This window comes from Ischnura elegans, chromosome 10, assembly GCF_921293095.1.
Source record: "Ischnura elegans chromosome 10, ioIscEleg1.1, whole genome shotgun sequence".
Classification (NCBI taxonomy): Eukaryota; Metazoa; Arthropoda; class Insecta; order Odonata; family Coenagrionidae; genus Ischnura; species Ischnura elegans.
The window spans coordinates 83,636,934-83,659,560 of NC_060255.1; the positions used below are offsets into that span (position 1 = coordinate 83,636,934).

At 37.5% G+C, this 22,627-nt stretch overlaps 1 protein-coding gene across 2 annotated transcripts in view; it reads right to left on the reverse strand.

Moving 5' to 3' along the window:
* Positions 1-22,627, reverse strand: part of LOC124166718 (sorting nexin-27) — a 125,272-nt gene that overhangs the window by 51,123 nt on the left and 51,522 nt on the right. The window contains exon 1 of one of the 2 annotated variants that reach the window (XM_046544374.1): positions 7,953-9,051. The exons of the other annotated variant lie outside the window; for it this stretch is intronic. Within the exon in view, the coding sequence (XP_046400330.1) occupies positions 7,953-8,035 (83 nt within the window). The 5' untranslated portion in view covers positions 8,036-9,051. Of the gene's footprint in view, positions 1-7,952; positions 9,052-22,627 lie in introns of those variants that run through there. 2 annotated transcript variants of the gene reach the window in all.

Genomic DNA, 22,627 nt, shown 5'->3' on the forward strand with positions numbered 1-22,627 from the left:
ATGAATAGCGACAACTTGCATGGTTGACGTTTGACCTTTCCACAGCATTTTCTCCAAGCGAGAGAAAAATCATAACGGTTATTCACGACAAGGATAAAGCCACGTTTTCAACCCATGCCACTCGCATGATCTTCCATTATCACGTTAAATAAAAATAAAGGGCATTTTAAAACGATTACCCCGATAAGAACTTCAACCTTAATTTCTCAGAGGACACATCGGACACATTAGATTTATCTCAATAAAACAAAGCCGGTGAAGTGGAAAATGACTGGCACTAGATAACGCTTCACGGCTGATAATCTATTTTTCCGTTCAAGGGGAAGTAAAGCCCGAAACTAAGAATCAAACTATGTGCCCATTTTGAATTTCAGATCACCTACCTCCTTATTGCATGCGCCTAACAGGAAAATCAAAGTCTAAAAATGATTTCAACTGACCCTTACAAAAATAAAATCATATTTATATCATATAACTGCCATGATGAACAGCTAGTTAATACCAATTTATAAACCAAAAAAAATAGAAACACTCCCTGAAAATTGATGAAACTAAATTAATCAGGTAATCTAATAACATGACCTTTTTGCTCGAAACATTTATTTACCCGAATACCTTCTTACTTATTCCTATATCAACAGAAAATTTCACACTGCGGTATTTACCGCACAGTGTTTAACAATGTAAGCCTGAAAAAAAGTAAAAGAAAACTGCAGCATCAATTTTTTCGCGAGGCGATAATCTAAAGCGGGTTTCGAACACGAGACTTACAAATTAGCAGACGAGGACTCAAAACCGCCCCCGATTACGAAGTCACATGACCTCAGGGTGGCTAAAAATATTGGTGATGGCAAAATTGTCTCGGTTTTAACAACTTCAATAAAGGCAATTCTAATCGCAGAGTTTGGGTCAATTTTGAGTTTTAAAAATTACTTTCAACCTTAATAATACGTGCATGAAATATGGATAAAATTGTAATATTCATAATATTTTAAAATTTGATGGTGAATTAGGTGATTTTTTTCACAAAAATTTGATTATTTGAATGATATTAATTTTCAAACGGCAAAAAAATCTATACGTTACGTAGTTCAATTGTTGGATTGTTAAATCCCTCATTTTCTTCTTTGAAGCTGTTTTTATACTTGTCCTTATGTTACATAACCAAACCAACCAATGGATTGAATCACTGAGAGAGTGATATCATATATTCGAAATCTAATACTTTCCTCCTTATGATACTTTCGCTTCAAATCTTTCACTGCATTCATCTCTCTTTAGTGACACCACTAGGCGTAACATGCATCGTGATAAAATACGTCGTGTCAGTTAAACACGAGAATTTACGGAAAACACAGTTATGTGTATTGCTGTTACCATCATCGCTTCCACTAAGTCGAACCAGAAACCATCATATATAATCTTATGCGGCGTCAAAGTATAAAAACAACAGTTAATAATGGAAATACTTATCAAGTTAGGTCAATTAACAAAGCACATGTATCCTGTAGATAATCGAAAATGAATCCAGCAGTTTCGAATATTTCGGTACTTATAAGTGATGAATAATACGATCGAATGATATCGGATTTGAGTCGATACGATTTCGAAATATTTCAATTTCTACAGCAGCTAGTAGCACCCTTTTGTCGGACCTATAGCCACATAGCGTGGCGCCACACTGCTAATCTCTGCGTACGATCGGATACGTTCATGCATTTTATGCGAGTACTCCCGAGTCGATGACTGACTGGATTGTGTAATACACAATAATGAATTAATTTAAGGGTTATACGAGACTCTCTCACCCTTGAGCATGATAAGCGAATGTTTACTGCTGGAGAGCAGGCAAAATTTCACTCGAGTCACCCGAGAGGAGATCTGACCTTTCGCCTCGTTAAAACGGAAAGCACACTGTCGAGGACTATTCTCATAAGGAAATTTCGCAGATGATTACCACGAGTATCAACAGCGTAGGCGCCATTCAGTCCTCCTGGGAATACGCTTTGAGCGAAGCTGGACCCGCACCATTTCCTCGTTAATATTTGCTTGAAAATTTGCGTGCCAAAAGCCCTATTCAGAGCGATAATAGGATAAAATAAACAATTTTAAATCATAATCCCTCACTGGAGGAAGAGTTCTCGGGTTTCCAGCCGGGTCCAAGGGTTTTTCTGCACCGACGTTTCATTCACCCTGAGGACGATGGCAGACTTAGCCTTCGAAACGTCGGCGCAGAAAAACCCTTGGACCCGGCTGGAAACCCGAAACTCTTCCTCCAGTCTATTCGCCGGGAAAACCTTAGATCCTTCATAATCCCTCATTATTCTCCAAAATAATTTTTATGTTTCAGGCTAAAGGAATATGATGTAAATTTCTTTAACTTTACGATCACTTAGGTAAGTAAGGATATCCTTCTGAAAGCATAATTTAGGAAGTTCTAGCGATGGTCATGGTGAAACAAAACCCAGTACTATTCCAAAATTTTTTATTTTAACTGTCAACTAGTTTCGACGTTTAAACCGTCATTATCAAGACTTTTATTCTTGTCCTTATGTTACATAACCAAACCAACGAATGGATTGAATCACCGAGAGAGTGATATCATATATTAGAAATCTAATACTTCCCTTCTTAGGATACTTTCGCTTCAAATCTTTTCAAGTCTCGATAATGACGGTTTAAACGTCGAAACTAGTTGACAGTTAAAATAAAAGTTTGTGGAATAGTACTGGGTTTTGTTTCACCATGAACATTTCATCGTTCCACCAAGTAACGCCCAAATCAGTTGATTTTATTCTAGCAATGGCTTATGATGAGCATGTAACTACGTTTTCTATCGAGTCAAAATTAAGAAAAAATCAACCAATTCCTGCACGGTTATATCCTGCTTTAAATTCCCTTTTGGAGCCAGGATTATAAACAGTTCTTAAAACAGGGAAGGTTTTTACAGCAAAAGACTATCTCTAAAACATCAACAACAAATTTCATATGAACATGAATTCTTCTAACTAACAAATTACATGGATAGATGGAGTCATAAGCGTATTTCGTCGGATATATTTTGCCCACCCGATTCTTTTCTAGTTAGTTTGGCTAGTAATTTCATGATTCATCAATGACAGAAAAATAAAAAATTCTGCTCTTGACACTCATCCGTAACAGCAAGGGTAAATGATTCCGCCGCGATATTAGCTGCATTTCCACGAAATATAATCCCACAATATTGTCAAATGCCTTTATGAATAAATTATAAGCGCGCAGAAGAATCCCCCATTATTCATCAGCTACCTAAAAGGAACTATTTCAGAGCCAATGCATATTGAGCTTAATTGATGACATAAAACACAGTACTAAATCCAAATAGCAGAGTTATTGCAGAATACAACCGACCGGTTCCGTCACACGAGATCAAGAGCCAGGAATTTGCAAGGCCAAAGCCGACTTTCCCCACTTCAGTAGCCAATATGTCCATAGGAATGGCGTCCGTAGGGCCGCAGATGTAATTCAACAATACCACTTTCTGGCCAAATGAAATATCCATTCTAACCGTTAACCTGTATCAAAAAGTCTGGTTGAATCCACAAATTAGATATGAAATTAATGGATGACATAAATATGTATCGAAAATACCGGCGGATTTATTAAAATTTGAGAATTAGCAGAGAACCGGCGGACAGTTGATCGGAATGTCATCGACGAAGAGCGAATACATGTTGCAAAGAGGTTGTAAAGATAGAGAAAACGTAGGACAAAATCATATCAACCTGCCCAATAATGACAAAATCCATCAGCATCGGTATTCATCGGAGGATTCCTCAATAGATGTAGATGTAGAATAGATGCTTTCGACTGGCTGCACGAATGATTCACTATAACGCCACAAGCCGGAGGCAGAGATTAAAGGATGGCAGTGGACTCGAGGTAGAAAATGCAGAAAACTCTACCTACGCACCGTAGTATGCTTCAACTTATCATGCTCGAGGATATGACCGCGTTATGAAGTGATACTTCTTCATTTATACTACTATTCGTAAATATTTCATTGTAAAATATCAAGGGGTGTCCTCACTAAGATTGAATCAACCCAACCATACATTAATCTCGTCCCCTAAGCCAAAGATATAATCCAGTGGCCTAACTATGGGGGGGGGGGGGGGGAATGAGGGGATGTATCCCCCCCAAAGGCTCTGAGAAATCAAAAAATTATATGAAAATCCTGTCTGGATTTGATATCTAATATCTGCATCTGTTACGAGTTAAATTTTAAGTGCCAAAATGATGTTAAATGCATTTTCAGGCCTGTTATTTTTCAAAACTTTTCCTGAAATCCCCGTTTCCTGGGGGGTAGCCCCCACTAGCCCCCCTCGTCCCCCCAAAGCTCCCTCATCCCCCCCAAAGCATATTCCTAGTTACGCCACTGATATATTCAATATACACAACGGACACAAACGATGGCCTTAAAAAGATAGTAAACTCTCACCGTTCACAAGAAAAATAACTGTGTGAAATGAATAATGTAGATAAAAAGAGTAAAAAATGGGAATTAATGAATTTTATCGGCGAACGTTTCCACGATAAAATAAAATAAAAACAAATATTTTCTGCACGGCAATCCACGCGAATAAAATATCCAACGGGCAAAAAACAGGACGCCAGGCTCAACCGATTTGGCGGAAAGCCGAACCAGTATTACGACACACTATCCAATAAATTCGCGACTCGCGAAGCGAATTGGTGCCACGATCGGACAGACTCCGACGACTGGAGGGTAACACGAACGGACTCCCAACGTGGGCATATAAACACTTTCACTTGGCCGAGGAAAGAGAGGCAGGGACTGAAAAGTATACGTGTATACTAAACGAATCCAAAGTGGTGACGTAGCTATTTTCGCTTTTAATTATTTTAGTTAACATTTACTCTTTACTAGCAGCCCACCCGGGGTTGCTCGGGAAGTATGGTACCCAGTGATGAGGGAAACTTGGAACTTGGAATTTATGCTCAAATGATTGATTTTTAGGCAATATTTAGGATTTTTTACAATCTTTACATCAAAGATTAATCTTAATATTAATTAATGCTGATGATCTAATGTTAAGTTTAATGTTAGTCCAAAACTACTGAATTAACCTGCTGTAGAGCCCGAGAAGAATTCCTGGGAACTATTTTACCAAAAGGATCAACAAGTATGAGATTTAAAATAATTAATTTTCCTTTAATATAATTCTGATATAGGTATCTACATATTATTTGTCCCTTACCTGTAATATATGATTCAAATTCTGTTTATATATGCATCGTAATCAGGAAGAAGTTGATGAGAGTATTGACACGTTGAAACGTAAAATTAAAGAGGAAAGTTGAATGTCGGTAAGAAGACTGACCGGAGTTATAGTTGCTAATAGGGTGGTTTCCTTTTTTTTTTTATTGCCTTAATCGATAGATCATTACTCCTGGAGTAGGTATTTCACGCTTTTAGATTTTTAAATAACGATATCTATTTTTCGCGATTAAATGAAAAGTGAATATTTTCAAGCGCACGAAAACGCGTCGGCTATGTATGAATGCTGGGAAAAGCCCCTGTGACGTCATTCTGGTTCCGGCTGCCTAGCCTAATTCGCTTAACATCTGGGTAAATGCACTACGCATATTGTTCCACGAGCCACGAAAGTCTCTGGCAGCAGGTATCTTCAATGACAACGCATTATGCATTAAAATGCGTAATTTGAAATAAATTTAAATGTAAACGTAGGATTACGACCTTTAATAATAGATTTTATATTATTTAAACGTATAATATCTCACGGGCCACGAATGACTACGACAGTAAACTGAAATGAAAACATAGAACGAAGCCGCTCTGGAAGTCGCCAGGAGCGTGAGACCATGCCCGTGAACCTCTTGCTGGAGGTAAAAGAGCGCGTAGCATAGAATAAAACCGGGGAATTTGGAGGCCATTAGAGCGGTCCATGGAGAAAGAAAAAGAAAAGAACGATAGCATCGCATGGCTGTTGGGTGAGGGAAAGGTCCCTAGGAACTCTCAAGGTGAGAACCTCAGTCCCGCTTTCTTGTCTACAACGACTCTCAGCGGGGAGGACATGCCGTTGCAGCGAGAGGAAAACAAAAGAGGCTCGCGGGCGCACGCGAGAAGCATTCCGTTCGCGGATCAATCATCCTCCCGTGAGGGGCGCTAATTGAGGAAGGCAAACACGCCGAACCAAAACACTGGTATCTGAAGGATTTTAATCAAAAGAGACCGGCGGAGATTGCAGCATTTGTGTCTTACAATTAGTGCATTCCTCCCATCAAAATCTCCGGGACTTATTTTTTCGCCTGTAATGACCTTAATTCGGGGTATTTTTCCACATTATTGTTGAAATAAACGGTGGAGACTATTATTTTGTGGAAATCAACTGTAGGATATGAAGTAAAAATACATGGCACTCTTTCACATGAGTGTCTCTTTGAATAGAAGTAAACATGTTTCACCGCACTACAGCATTATTTGGATGCTCAGATGATGCTGCAGAGCAAATAAACATGTAGATTCCTTTTTAAATAAATATTTATGAGGAGAAGTGCAAAGAATTTTGTACTTCATATCCAGATTATTGTGCCGGCAAACATTCTTTACGCAAAGTATATCGACCTAACGCTCCGACGATTAGGCGGATACCTAAGTAATATTTTTAAAGCTTACATAAGCTAACCTGCTTTAAAGCTTACATATGCTCACCTGTGCGTGCGTGAATAAGATTAATCACGCACGGACATCGGCCTCGATATTTTGAGATACCTTCTCGATAGACAACACTAACGGTAAATATTCAATTACAAAGTGTATTAAATGATTTAATGAAGTTATTATCTCGTACAAATTTCATCCTTATATTTTTACACCTTTAAATGGAATCGGACCTAGCTATACCAATTTGGAAGATTCCAACCAAAAATTCATCCACGAATTCGATTTCAACCGCATATATTTTTGAAAGACATAGATTATCACCACTATCAATGGAAAAAGAGGAAAAATATTCATAATGATTTGGACTCATTTATGGAAATCCGATTATTAAAGTTCCTCCAATAAAAAGACGGGGGTTATTAAACTGGAGTGAAAGTGGACCAGCAGCACTGAAATTGGGGAAGTCCCCCAAACACACAGTAATATCACCAAACAAAGAAGACAACGGAATGACATACCTAACGTTCTGATTCGGGCGAGGTTACGTTCACCGTGAAAAGGGCGTGGCAAAAAATATTACAGGTAGCTAATATATGCTTCTATATAAGTTGAACGTAGGGTTTTAAGTATTATAGAACTCATAAATGGTGTTTTAAACATGACACTTTTCCACACAATTTTTAAAATCTCAACTGCTTTCGTCGTTACACTGCCATTCTTTTTCAGATTCATACAATAGCTACCTATTATTGTTTCAGGAGATTATTATAACTGCTGGAGAAATTAACTAAGTATACACAACTATTAAATACAGTGTGTTAGAAATGAAACCTAAAAACCACCTTTCCGTGCACTGACCTCATTCAAGTCTTTCACGAGAGGTAACTGAACACTTGTAACTAGTTCCTTTTACGGATAGTTATTGCTAATTGTAGGTGATGAAAGCTTTAAAAAAGGTAACTGCAACTAGTCCAGTTACTTTATATTGGTACCATACCATTACATATAATTTTCACATACAGTTGTTCATATTTTTGACATTTCACAAATATTGTATATTGTATAACCTTTGTATTGCAAACGTTTGTCTATTATTTTATAATATGTTTGCATTGACGCTATGGAGGGGTTAGGTGGAAGAGGGGACTTCTTAGTCTCAACCTCGCCCGAATAAAGACATTTTATTAATATTATTATACTACACCAAATGTGAGTACTATCTGATCATACAACAACATCACTAAAAATAAACTTGACAACGAACCTCACGTCCACCTGCAATCTCCCCCGGACGCCAACGCCTCCCAGAGGAAAGGGGTAATGAACGCAGGAGTGATATCCAAGCATTGCCAGCGAGTCAGAGTCCAACGAACCGACAATCACTCACTCCACCACAATTGAACAGAGTTCTGCAGATGCTTCGATGTACAAGGGATCACCGACCATCAACAGCAATCAAAACATGTGGGGACTAACGAACTGAAGATCACCAAAGTCAATCGACCACACCTCTACAGGGAAGGACGCCACTTGATGGCTTGGTGGCAAACCAAAATGACCGCAGGCCACACAAACAAAGTTTCTTCGATGGTTAGCACTGGGGACACCGGCCATCAGCAGCAATCAAACTACGTGTGGGCTAACTTACTGGCAATCGCCATAGTATAGTAATCACACCTCACGTAACAGGACGCGACTTAGATGTTCCGTTGGTAAGCTGAGAAGATAACCACTATCAGCAACAAACGGTCCACGTGATGGTGAACGCACTAACAATAGCTTCACTAATCCACCACACATTAAAGAAGAGGGAGCTACTTAGATGCTTCGGTGGTCAGCACAAAAGACACCGACCATCAACAGCAGCCAGTCCAAGGGATGGCAAACAAGTGACAATCGCCAGTCAATCGACCACACCCAACAGAGGGCGACGTAGCTTGGATACTTCAGTGGAATTCACACGAAACACCGGCCATCAACAGCAACTAGTCCGAGGGATATCAAACGAACTGACTATCGCTAATAAATCAACTAAGCCTTTCAGAGGATGCTGCTTAGATGCTCCAGTGGTATGAAAAGGTGATCAACGACCATCAACAGCAGCCAGGCCACACGAAGAGGAACGCCCTGGCAATCAACACACTCAATATACCTCAATTCAGAGAGGAGGATGCCACTAGGGTGCTTCGGTGGTAAACACAGGGTACACCGACCATCAACACCACTGGTAGAACGTGAGGGCGATCGAATTCGGACGAACCTAGAGGGACACACTCGATCTGCACACTCAACTGGCGGGCTGCCTGGGCCCGACTGCCACCATGCCGGAGGAGGTAGTACGCAGTGAGGGTTGGCCCTCTTCTGGAGACCCGAAGGGGGCGAATAACTTTCTCTCCCCCAGATGGTATTTGTACGTACACAAGCGTTCGAATTCCTCCCCACCACTTTTCCCACACTCTACCCCCACCCTCTCTGGAGCCACCTCCGTCCTCAAGCGGAGAGAGGGAGAAAGCCCGCTATCTTTTTTTATACGCACGCCCCTTCGATACGTCAGGCGTGACGATGACGAGCTTCGTGGAGATATATCACTCGTTACATCGGTACAAATAAAAAAACGTGTGCAGGATGCCGCATGACGCCTCGAGGGGGTTTATCTCTAGGGGTTCTTCTAGATGTGACCTCCGACCATACTTGAGATAATCGATATAAAAAAATAATAACCAATCAGAATAAAAATCATCCATTGGCGAATCATGACGAGCATAAGTTAGTACGTTCGTCAGTTATCGTTATTTCAGACGGCTACTTTTTGAGGAATGATAACCTGGCTGAATTAAGGCACTGTATTAAGCCAACTGACAGGAGGGAAATTAAAATTATTTGTCAACACTAAGTACTCATCCGTTATAACAACGGTGTGCATATGGTTCCAGGACAAGCATAAGGACAAGGTAATTGTTACTCATTAGCATATTGAAAAAAAACTAACCAAAAGTAACTGAAATGAACTTCAAACGTAAAATGTATTATTTTTTAACTTCCACGTTGGCAAGTTTTTTCAGAAAAGTACCTTTAAGTTTTTAATAATTAATTATCCCGGTGATAAACTTTAGCCTTGATTATTCAAATTTTTGGCAACTTTTCCAGCAATAACCTTTACTAATTTAAAAAAAACAATATTAAATATGGTGTAATACACTCTTTCCATAGGAATAACAAAATTAAACCCATATCGGACGCGGCGCCGCCTGATGCATCGTTGGCTCTATCTCCCAGGTTTTTCTCGCTGTTACCTCCGAGGGATTTGTGCCTACCGCACCTCCGAGAATCCGCTATCGTAACGGTTTCCCAGAATAAAATTATATTCATATTATACAAGACTACATTCCGGACAGTCAATCAATTACGCCTTGAATAAAACATTCCAACATCGAGATTGAAACTAAAGCTAAGTACACAAAGCTCCAACAACCTGGAGTGATTGGAACCCGACTGGGACCAATTCCAGCTCCAATATTCCAGATAAAAAAGGGGAAAAATATTTTTCAAAGGAGGGAAACAAAATTATTGTACCAAGTACCATAGAGGAGTGCGGTGTTACTTACAATGGCAAAAAACACTATTGTAGCCACAATTAACAACTTTCAAAGAAACATTATTCGTTGGTTAATTAATAATTTCAAAGCAGATTTAATCGTAAAGCCATTCAGATTATGGGAGATTTGAATAGCTGGAGTTCATATTAAAGAGTTTAACAGGCCTTTCACTACAAAATGTCACCGGTGAAGGGAGGATTAATTAAGAGATGTTGAAAAAGTAATCTATCGAGATCACACTAAGCCAAAGGGAGCAAATTTTAAAAAATCGTAATGCGTTATTTTTCAATATCGTTTTCACGAGTTATCGATTTCGAAACTCATTTTGAAGTCGGAACACAGAATCCCCTCTCACCATGCAGCTGTTAACGCATAAAATTACTTCACTAAAATTTAAAGCAATTGTCATTGAAGAAAATCAGGACAGTTATTTCAAGTTTTCTGGGGAATTCAACGGTAGCGGGCGGCGGTGAGTAAGGGGACTGCGATTCCATCCCATAGAAGGTTGATTTCTGTTGCCACTTCGGTCGCATTTCAATCGGTTTCCAAAAATATACGCGGCGCGGTGATGAATGCAATGCGATCCACTTTTTCCAAATATTTTGCAATACAATGTTTGTAATTGCGAGGAATAGCATTGAGATTTTAAGCATTTGATAGAGCATATCATCATGTACATAAATTTCGGTTAAAACCGCTAATTACACCTCATTACTCCGTGAAACTCGTACCAATTTGTCCGTCAGCGACGCGAGTGGCGACTTTAGTAAACCCATTTAAATGCGCGGTGGTTAACAGCACATTTAGACACAGACTTGAGGATCCTCCTCTGTAATATCCGTGGTGGTGGGAATGGCTTAAGGGAAGAAAAACACCAGCAGAGTTATTTTCGGACGGAAATCAGAAAGTAATTGTAAATTTCCGGACGTTATATTTTAGTTGCATGACGCTCACAGAGAAGTGAAAATTTTTCGAATAAATGAAAATTGAAAAAACCCACAAAAATTATTTGTTACCTCCCAACTTTATCTTCAATTTTTAAAAATGAATAAAAAATATACAGAATAAATTGGAGAGTACTTCAAACCCCATCGTTCCTGATCCTAAAACGACTTGGCTGAGGGGGAATCAATCACGAAAAATGGAAAGTTTTTCTATCACAAGCACAGGAGTTCAAATGCAGCAAACGAATATTTTCTCAAAATAGCCCAAAAAACGCATTAACGGAAAATATCTAGCTAATTCATTCAGGGATCAAATTGCGAATTCAAGATGACGTGCATTACATATCGTTGACTTCTCATTTTACGCTCAGAATATCGGCTGCGGTATTTGACGAGTATTTTTGAACGAACTCTCTAAGTAACATCTAATTTATTTCCACAGGTCATTGGTCCTGATGAACACTGAATTGTTATAAAACAAAGACTTACCTGCTAGATCACCATACACATCACCATGAGTTAAATTAGTCATAATTTTGGATAATAAAACAGTTAATTCGCATAAGTAAAGACCAAAGACGAAATTTTCCAACTGCAAATGCCTAAAGTTAATTTCACACACACGATACTTTCGAGAACTAGAGGATGTGTAAATAAAAAGGCTGGGAACAATATCGCATACGATTATCCAGTGCAGTCATTGCAAGTAGGTACTCCTAGAAGGAGCCACGGGGGGGACTATCGCAGTAAAATATTCCAGTCTCACTTTCGAAAGGCCACTGCAAAGGGGGCGCGCCATATGAGCGGTTATGTGATTGGCTGATGAAAGAGGCGAGTCCTGGATTCAAATCCAGGTCAGTGCCTTCCACAACCCGTCTTATCTTGAACTGTGACTTCTCTAGGAACAAAGGCTAGACGAAGAGATAGGCTTGGGGATGGGAAAATGAGCTTCGCCTATTTGACTGTATTCTGTATAACTTGAACAATAATACTATAATTCTATTCTATTTGCAAACGGTAATAAATTTATCTCTACCACAATCGATTTCTATCTTGCATTAGCATAAATAATCTAGCTTTCGAAGGATTCTGTTTTATATACGGTGTAAAAATCAAAACACAAAAAGATACTGTTTCCCTCAATCTTTATCCATATAATTCTTGATATTCACAATTCATCTTAATCAGATTTGCCGTTAATCATGAATATTTTCGTACAATCCTTCTAATTTCACAGAATTAATAAAAAAAATCCACATATGCATCCCTAATACGACAAATGTAAGTTACAAAAAAAGGCTCACACATCCATTACGATTATCTATCCGACATTGTGAATATATACTGAAATATTTGACGGCTTCCAATGATACTTCTTCAATTGCGTCGTTGAATAATAACTATTCTCCCAATCCTTATTCGGAATCAAAATAAATCTAAGAAGACAAGCGTTTTTTGCGCTTTGAAAACCAAACATACATAAAATGCCAAGGAATCTAGGCACAATCTATCCGCAAGAATATTTAATAAATTTGAATTTTTCAGATGAAGATCCTGACTTTGTTCAGCAAGCAAAATAAACGTATGATACCTTTCAGTGTTGACGCTGTGGAGTGCAAAAAAGCAAAATATTTTGCATTATAATTACTTTCGTTAATCCACCAAAGGACTTATCAAAAGAATTAAATAACCCTATTGAGAAATGCTTGACCCACAGCTTTTAGCCACAGTAATTACAATGTTTTCGCAAAAGTTAGTAGGTACATTGTTGTTTCCTCCTCTGCTAGTGTCTTGCGGACCGTTAAACCGTGTTATCTCAGGTATTTACTCCCAGCACCATATTTAAGGCAGTGGTAGTCGACATTTTTTTCTTGATAACGGTAAATTAAACATTTTAATGGAAAAAAACATTTTCAAACTCTTTGATAGTTCAATTCTTCATAATTTACACCAATCACTTCTATCAATATGCACCTATTCAACGTATTAGTTATTGTGTTATCCTATACTGCTGTGTCTAAAGCAGTTATGAATAACTATCTATGGACTTCCCCCATTTTTGCCTTACATTCATAATCCCTGGAAAGATTTTTGACGTAAAATTCTAAAAAAAAACACATTTTTCGAGTTTCATTCTACCGAAGTCAAAAGATAAAAACACATTTACTACTTACGACATCTTGGATCAAATTCTTCAAAGATTACTTCTTCAACTCCATTTTATAATTAAATTAAATAAAAAGCACTAAATTTCGTAATTCAAAATTATCGCTGCACATTGTAGAAATAGTAGAAATAAAACTTCATACAAAAAAAACCATAAAAGTGAACAAAAACAAATTTTCCAATAGATCATTGAATGAATTTTTTTTTGTCAAAAAAGGAAAGTACATTATTTTCCTATTTCTCCATTAACGATGAAAAAGATATACCAAAGACAGTTCCAATGCCTTGGATAACGTACCTTTTTTTATTCCAGATTGAGGTAAAATCTCGAGAAAAACTTCATCGCTGTCCGCGGATAATAAAGCGCCATAATGTGCATTCTTTGTCGATAAATTACTGCCAGGTTTGCGGCCTGTTCAGTATCTCCTTCCCCTCCCGACTGCAAATCCATTTAATTAACATCATCCGCCGGTATTGCTTCAGATATTTTTAAATGCTTTGTGTTTCAGCATTTGCATTACTTTCTTAAAGCGAATATTTTATCTTTCCCTCAACCTAGAAATACAGGAAATAATACGTTCCATGTGGCTAAATTTACATTACATCATAATTTTAAAAAAACTACCTCATTAGTGTCTATCAGGTTTGACGAATTAATTATACTAATTTATTAATACTGTAATTATAATGTTTACTTATACTATATTAGGAGTGTAATAAATTTCCGGCCAAATTCGTAACCGTCCGCAACACGAGACGAGAAAAGAACACCGAGGAGGAAAGTATTTTTCGAAACGAAATGCCAAAAGCCATTTGCTAACACTTCGTTTAATTTCTGGCCTTGAATATCCTTGAGTTTGACATTTGCCATTGTCGACTTGAGCGATGGCGATATCTAAACCGGAAGAGTAATAGGAAGTGGAGCAGAAATTAAGGCGGGCCAAATTATTACTTTCAAGGATTTTATATAACGTGAAAATCGCAGGAAACGACCGGCAAACAGTTGAGACGCCAGGGGAGTGGAAGATTTCGTCTTTTCGGCTGACCTTGAACGAGGATCAAACAAGTTGACCTTGTGATCAACTTCACGGCTGGGAAAAAAAAAGAACCTCACACCCCGAGCGGTGGGAGAGACGAAAAAAATGATTGGTAACAGTTATCAGAGAGGATGAATTTCATCAAAAGGAAACACTTACGGAAATGCCGTTTTCATTAGATTAATTACCATTTGATATCACCACGATCATATAAGATATTCGAAAGCATTCAAATAATAACAACCAAAAATATTACATGGAATAATAAAATAGAAACTTAGTTAATATATTGTAAGTGTAAATTTACAGTATCCTAAAGTCAATAGCAGGGAAATTTATCGAGGAACCTGGTTATATTAACGGGGTTTTAGCACGAGGTTTTTTCGATTTTGAATTAACGCGGAAAGTTCGGTGCATACGGCGTCCTAGTCATTTTTACCCCTCTCCCTTTTCACTCTTTGCTCATTCCAATCCTTAATGATGGAAGATGAAATAATGAAAGTAACACGGATATAAAAAGGAGTTATTTTTTTCATAGATGCCCAAGAGACGTTAAGCTAATTATTCGTTAAGAGTTTAATTTTCTCTTTCGCTAATTTTTTCCCATAAATAGTTCCTAAAACTTAACACTTTCAGGGCGCGAATGCAATAAGTATGGAATGGGGAAACACGTCCCGGAAAAGACATCAAGGCAGCTAAGGAGCAATTTAAATACACACGTGCGCGGCGGCTTGCAGTTAGATCAGCAGAAGACTGATAGATGGCGTCCAGTACGCGTTATTTTTTTCATGAACGCGCTGAGCCATTCAGCTAATTTCACGCTTAGAGTTTGATTTAATCTTTTATTTTCCATAGATCGATCTCTATACTATATATATAATACTAATATTCATTATTCATTATTGATTATTCATCCATTCATACAATACACTTCAGCGCGTAAATGTTCCAAATGTCTGGCCTTGAATTCCACACGCAAGAGGCCAATGCCCCTACCGAATTTCTTTAGATTTAGCATTTTGACCATGAAATTTTAGACGCCTTCATCATTCTACGTAAACAATAAGCTCATCAAGCATAAAGCATAAACAATTTGACATCGCGACGATCCATTAATCACATAAGTGAAAACATTACGTGGACATATTAGTCGTTAAGGAAAAAAATCTACAAAGCGGAAAATAAACAGCCAGACATGCCAATATTCAGTTCCCACTTGGAGCTTACCGATTGGCTCTCAAGCTATAAACTTTCAGGGCGTATATACAATCCGTTCCAAAACGTCTGATATTGTTATCATGAAGGAGGACAATGCCCCACAATCAAATTTCTCCGGAGCTAGGATGACCGCCAAGTTTAGCCAGCTTAACGATTCTACATTTTTAAGTACATGCTCTTTTGATGCCACCAAAAAATTAAGACGACCTAACAGATGCAGTTTATGACGAGGAAATTTATTTTAAAACAAAACTACCCAGATAAGAAATAAAGAAAAATTTTAAATTAATAATGGATATAGACCCCTGCGATAAAATTCAGCTTCAACTCGAAGGACACCGATTGGCTCTCAGGCTATATAACCTTCAAGGTGTAATTGCAACCTGCTCCAAAACGTCTGACCATGTTATCTAATTTACAAGTCTTAAAGATTCTACTTTGACAATAACCTCATATGTTATCACTACAATCAATTAGGAAAATAGAACGGAAGAAAATTTTAACAATGAAATACATAAAAAGAGAATTAATCTCCAATGAAATTACTATTTCTAGTAATCAATACATTGATAACCATGGTAAAATTCATCCGCAACTTGGAGGATACCGACTGGCTCATAGGCTATATAAGCATTTAGAGCATCCAATCGATGTTTCAAAACGTCTGACCTTGTTATCGCTAAGCAGGAGGCCAATGCTCCCATCCCGAATTTCTTTGAGATACTTTTTGACCGTGAAATTTAGAAGCTCCCACGATTCTATGTTAACAATAAGCTCAGCGGATTGAAATACCGAGTTTGAAAATTAAGTTCCGCGACCTAGGCGAAGACAAATTGTGGCCTTAAGGATGCGTTAAAAAAAATACAGATCACACAGCGCGCTGCAGCTTAATTCACATCAATGATATAAAATCGCATGAAAAACATCGGAACGAAGAACATTTGACGAATCAAGAAGAAAGTGATAGTCATCTTCATTTAATGGCTGCTATTTTGAATATAAAATAATTGCAGTTCATATTTAAGTACAATTATTAACCACATTATCAACATACACTTCCTAATTATCAATCAATTGATAATATTAAATACATATAATTACAATTAGTTAAAAGGAATACTATTAGTACTGAAAATGAAGAAAATTTCAAATGAACCCACAAATTAATACTCAGAAAATCATATTTATTTAAAAAAATAGATACTCAACTTCCATTACTGCTAGTCACACACTTTTCAAGTCTAGTTCCAAAATTGGATGGATTAATTATGATGGAAATACCCTAATAAAGGTCATTAGGAAAATATTTTCGAGAGAATGCAAAAAAATATTCTGGATAAATTTGTAAATAATTTTTGCCACTTCCAATTGGAAAAACGCTTCTTATAAGGACATTTTCTTAATACGTCATTTACAAGATTCTACAAAGAGTTGCAGCTCATGAAAATTTTACATGACAGTTAATTTGAATTACAAAGTCCACATTAAAATGACCATCCAGGTCTGTTCCATTAATTTTCCCGCCGTTTCCCACTACTTCACTGAGAAATAGGCCGGAAGACGGGAGGCAATTACGCATGAAAACAGAAGTCACCATGAGGTACCGGCTATTCAATACGTATGTTCCTATTGTATTGTAACGCGATCAAACATGTTCTACTTTAAACTTCAGATATCCAAATGTATTCCTGCAACTACAACCAGTAGATGCCCACCAATGAATTCCATTGAAGTAATCGAAAGTTTGGCCTGCAGAACTACGAGCGAGGTTATCTTTCCAAGATGGAAAACTACTCGTCTAAGCGCCAAGGAAGCTTTGGCTGGCACACAGGCAATATTTTATTCAGCAACCAGATTAAACCACCATGCTCACTGGCCAACTCAAAGGAGCTAAATCTTCTCACTCCGCATGCAATGTGGCGTTCGTTACATACGTTTTGCTTGGTGGGCAAGGGTTGGGGAGCGGCTTGACCTTAGGCGAAGAATCTCCTCCAAATCTACACACAGCTCTTAGTCACACTTTCTCTAGCGATGAGTTATTAGGAATATAAGCTGATACTCTCTCATGACACTTCATCGGTTACTATCACGCAGAAATAAACAGTTTGCACGGAATAGATTTGCTTACGATAATGATTACCATTTGTGATTACTCGAGTAATTAATTTGATCGAATATTTGGTTTTAAACGAATCCGAATTACGTAAACAAACCATTTATTTCATAAAACACACATACTTAATCCTAATCAATCTCATTTTCACCTAGCTATAATGTTGGTGTACATAATGCTTCCTTATTCTCGTAAATTCCTTTTAACCTTTAGCTTTCATTATTACCATCTGCGTCCGGTTACATACAAATACATTGAAAATAAAATAGATATAACAGCATACTGGATATTAATATGGAGAAACACGGATAATGCCGTACATATATCAAGTGATCAAACAATCAAAAGCCCAAAAAATACTATGCCCCAAGAATCACTGAAAAAGATTCTCAGGGATGACCACAGCTTCGGAGAGAAGTTACTTCTTCAATTGCCAAACATTACGAGAGGGAACCAAAGGGACGATTGTAATCAAAATACGGTGCAAAGTTTATTCGTAGGAGAGTAACTAGACCTCATCAAACTGTGAGACACTCAGCGCGAGACCTAGTATGAAAGTGATAATCAGATTGAGAGAACGAAACGGGGTTAAGATATCCGTCCTTAACCTATTTGCTCAATCATTGAAATTGCAAATGGCCGAGAATATTGGTAGAGGTTGTGATTGCGGCAATATAATGAAGACTTACCAACATTGTTCAAGAAAAGTGTATGTTATACTATTTTATCTGCCATAAAAGTGAGACTGGTACGTGACTAAAATAACTGTGGGTAATTCAGACAACGATATGACAAAAGAGACGAGAAGCAAGGGGCAAGGTAGCGCACAATTTCTCGATACCACAATTTTATCATACACCAACGGACCATCACACCGCCATATCACGATCAACAAAGGATACCAGCGATTTTATAACTTTTTTATAAACTCGCCTTGCTGTTTGTCAACTTGTCCGGTCAAATCTCGCAACCCAATTCTAAACCACTTTCTGAATAGCTATCAAGCAGAAATTTTCAAGATAACTTAGAACCAGATGACAATCCAATGTTCTAGTACTTTTATTATGATTTTAACGGTATCTCGAATGTTATCCAGAATTTAAAATAAAATAATGAGATTAATTCACAAAAGGCCACGATATCGTATGGCGACGCTGCGACCGTTAAAAGAAAGGAGAACGACAGAAAATTATAACGACAACGTTTACATCATAGTTTATTGAACAATTGTGGCAAGAAAAACCGTTGTCATTATAAAAATTCATTTTTCTTTTCAATACTTACGAATATAAATGTCAGTTAACAGTCATAATTCCAGCTAAATTCCCTATGACAAGCGGATCACTCCGTCCGTCAGCGACGCGAGTAGTGACTTTAGTAAACCCATTTAAATGCGCGGTGGGTGACAACACATCTATATTTCGACTGGAGAATCCTCTATTGTAATATTAGTGCCGTGAATCATGGAGAAGACACTTCGGGATGGAAAACAATATATATAATAATACGGAATTGAGAAGCAACCTCGGGAAAAGAAATCGATGCGGCTAAGAGACAACTCAATTTCAACCTTGCGTCCAGCAGTTTACTGTTAGTTCTTTAAAGAGTGATAGATGGCGTACAGTACACGTCAAGGTTTTCTATGAACGCTCCGAAGCTGTTTCTAATTTGTCGTTAAGTGCTGGTTTAAATTAGTTGATATTATTTTTAAATATACCGGCCTATGAGCTTCCATGCATTTGGGACATCAATGATGCGGATGATACTGTCCTCACCTATTCAATGGATTGGATTAATTGGATTAATCATTACAATTTTACAACACTCTGCGATACAAGAGCCAATGAACATAATACGTGAAGGAATAAATAATGAATTTTAAATAACATTGTATGTAAAGAGGTATTCCCAATGCATGGATTGGACAGCCTCAAAATTACAAAATACCTCGTAAACAAATTTCATCCCTTCATAAATGATAATAATAAAGCTTATTGAAGGATTGACTGCCACTTAACATAATGCACAATTAGATAAAGGAAAGTTTTTAGAACAACGGTTAAAATTCTTTGGACCTCTTAGTCTTACAAGATAGAGTCAAATATAAATTTCTGCAAAAACGCACAGTTGATAAATAGAAAATTAATACACAAATGCTAATGAATATATAATGCATAAAAAACAACCTCTCATACAAATGTAAAAATAATAGAAATAACATATTCATGCATAAAAATTATGACATGAGATTGCACAGTCATATTTCAAACAGTGTCAATGGACATTATGGTTATACTTATGAACAGATTATCGTAGTCAATGCATTTATATTTTCTGGATATATACTCAATAGATCAATCTCTTACCACACAATTGGTACTGTATTGGTAGTGCATTTTCCTAGCTGTAATACAATTGAATCGTAACCAATAAATTTCCCAAGAACCAACATCCACAACTAATATTCGTACTTTCTCCCTCTAGGACTATAGGTTAATATGAATACATCCCAGACTCGCAATAAGAGAAGGTATCGCTTCGAAGGCAGACGACCTTCAAACATGGTACGAAGAAAATTACGCTGCTTCCACTAACAAACAACACGGTAGTATAATAGTGCGTGCATTTTTCGCTTGGCTGCATACGATGCACGATGGAAAAATTAGTACCTTGAAATACACGATGTCGAAAGCGACCACTGTTCCTGCAACAGATGGCTGCTTTATTCTATGAAGAAAATCTCTTTACTAATTCGCGTGCATTTCTCTATCAAAGAATTCACTATAAATAGGGTTGACAAGATGGCAAAATGCGGCAGTCCCGTTGAGGGAATATTCGACTGATATACCACGCACAAAAAATAATTTATGCTAATCGTAGGGATGTGCGAGAACTCGAAAATTTGAGTCGAGTTGAGTAGTTGGTACTCGACTCGAGTGATTCGAGTAGTATTACGAATATCGAGTCGAGTCGAGTAGTTTCGGTTACAGAGCTGTCAATGCCAGTAATTTCAGAAAACTTCCGACAAGAGCGCCCTCATGAAATTCATGTAATAATATCGTTCTTAAGGTCGATACGTTGTTCTAATGCTTTGGCCTGGGAGTTTCAGCTAGCTGTTTACGTTACAATCAGCCACTGTAGTAGTCGACGTGTGAGCCGAATACCTTTTCGTCAGCCGCGGCGCCCGACTGTCTTCCGCCCCGGTAGAGTAGTAATCAGAGTGGCCTACAGCATCACCCATACTTTCTTATGCAATACTTTTATATCCTAACATACTGTCTTTACTCAAACGCCGAGGGAATACGTTAATTTTTTTTAGGATTTTTATGGAAAAAATGCAACTTTTACGTTTCGGCGGGCAATGGCGGTTTTCCCCGGTGTTTGGCGTCACAAGTGGTGCTATCTTTTAGCCTTGTTGAGCACTAAGTACGTCCAATGTTAATTTTCGTTTATTCCAATGTTGCGTTTAGTTTCCTCATGAACTAACAGAAAATAGAGTCTGTGGTTGATTAACCTAAGTAAGAAATAAAGAAAACTTCTTTTTTGATCTACAAAGGTAAGCCTAAGTTCTATAGTTCGTTCGCTTCGTCCACTAAAATTCCATGAATATTCAAGATCCATATAAATCGTTGATATAACTTTTAACAAAACTTTCCAAGGTTCCCAAACCTTGCAAATTTGGAAAGGAAGTACTTGTCCAGCTTCACAAGTGTGTTGCGAAAGAAATTTTTCTGCAGACAGTAATAATGTAAAATGGAGACGTCAAAACCTGCTGCCTGAGCATGTAGAACAATTGGTTTTCTACATGAGAATTTGAAAGGATCAAATCAAAAAACAAATCTCCTGAATTTGACTCATTACCATCTACCTTCTTGTAATATTTTCCTTTTCACATCAACCTAAGCATTTAAAATAGAAAATTCGAAAGGGGATTGAAATAAATGAGAATATCTTGAAATATGCATTGTATGCATGAATAGTTGTTGTATTGCCTAGTTCAAGAGTTACCATACTCGACTCGACTCAATCTCGCGAGTAGTTTTCAACTCCACTCGAGGTCAAAAAGTACTACTCGCACATCCCTAGTGAATTGCATAAAAAGCGCGAAGAGTAAGAGATTATAAGATTTTTTTAAGAAATGCCAATTTTTTATTATATTTTCATGATTTTTGAAAAGCTGTTCATTCGCCACATTTCCGCAAATTGTAGTCGATTCAAGGTGATCACCGCTTGCTAGCACAAATGAAATGCATCAAATGTATCGAAATACACCTGAAAAGATTGAAAATATCAGGTTTATAAAATATCCAGCTCTGTGCATCAATATATTTCCTTGTATTTTCTCAGAATGTCTAACTGTCATTCGGCATTGAATGTCTACAGTAAAGTTTAAAATTCAGAAGTTTCCCGTTGTTAACTGACATTTCCAGCTAGGTTTGAAGGAATTATAATGGACATTAACAACGGAGCCATAAAATTGGGCCTGAAAATAAGTATTGAAACTTTAAAAAACTATTTAAATATAGATAATCAGCACCACCAAATTAAGATAAAACATGATTAATGAAGGATGAACAAAAATTTAGACTTATACATTACTCATCATAGAAATAAGGAGCTATCCATTTGCATTAAACAGGCAAGGAGATAACCATTCGAATCAGCATTAAACTCAACGACTATGAATTCGAGGCTGATTCTGACAAAGCATTTCTCTACACCTTTCTATGCCCAAGCAATCCTGCCTGTAACAGCCTAGACGTCTATGCTTCATGTAACGGATAGCCTCAGACGACGACCAACCATAAAAAAGAGAATTTATTACAGAAAGACAGAAGATGTCAGCGTAACAGGCCAATTCCAAC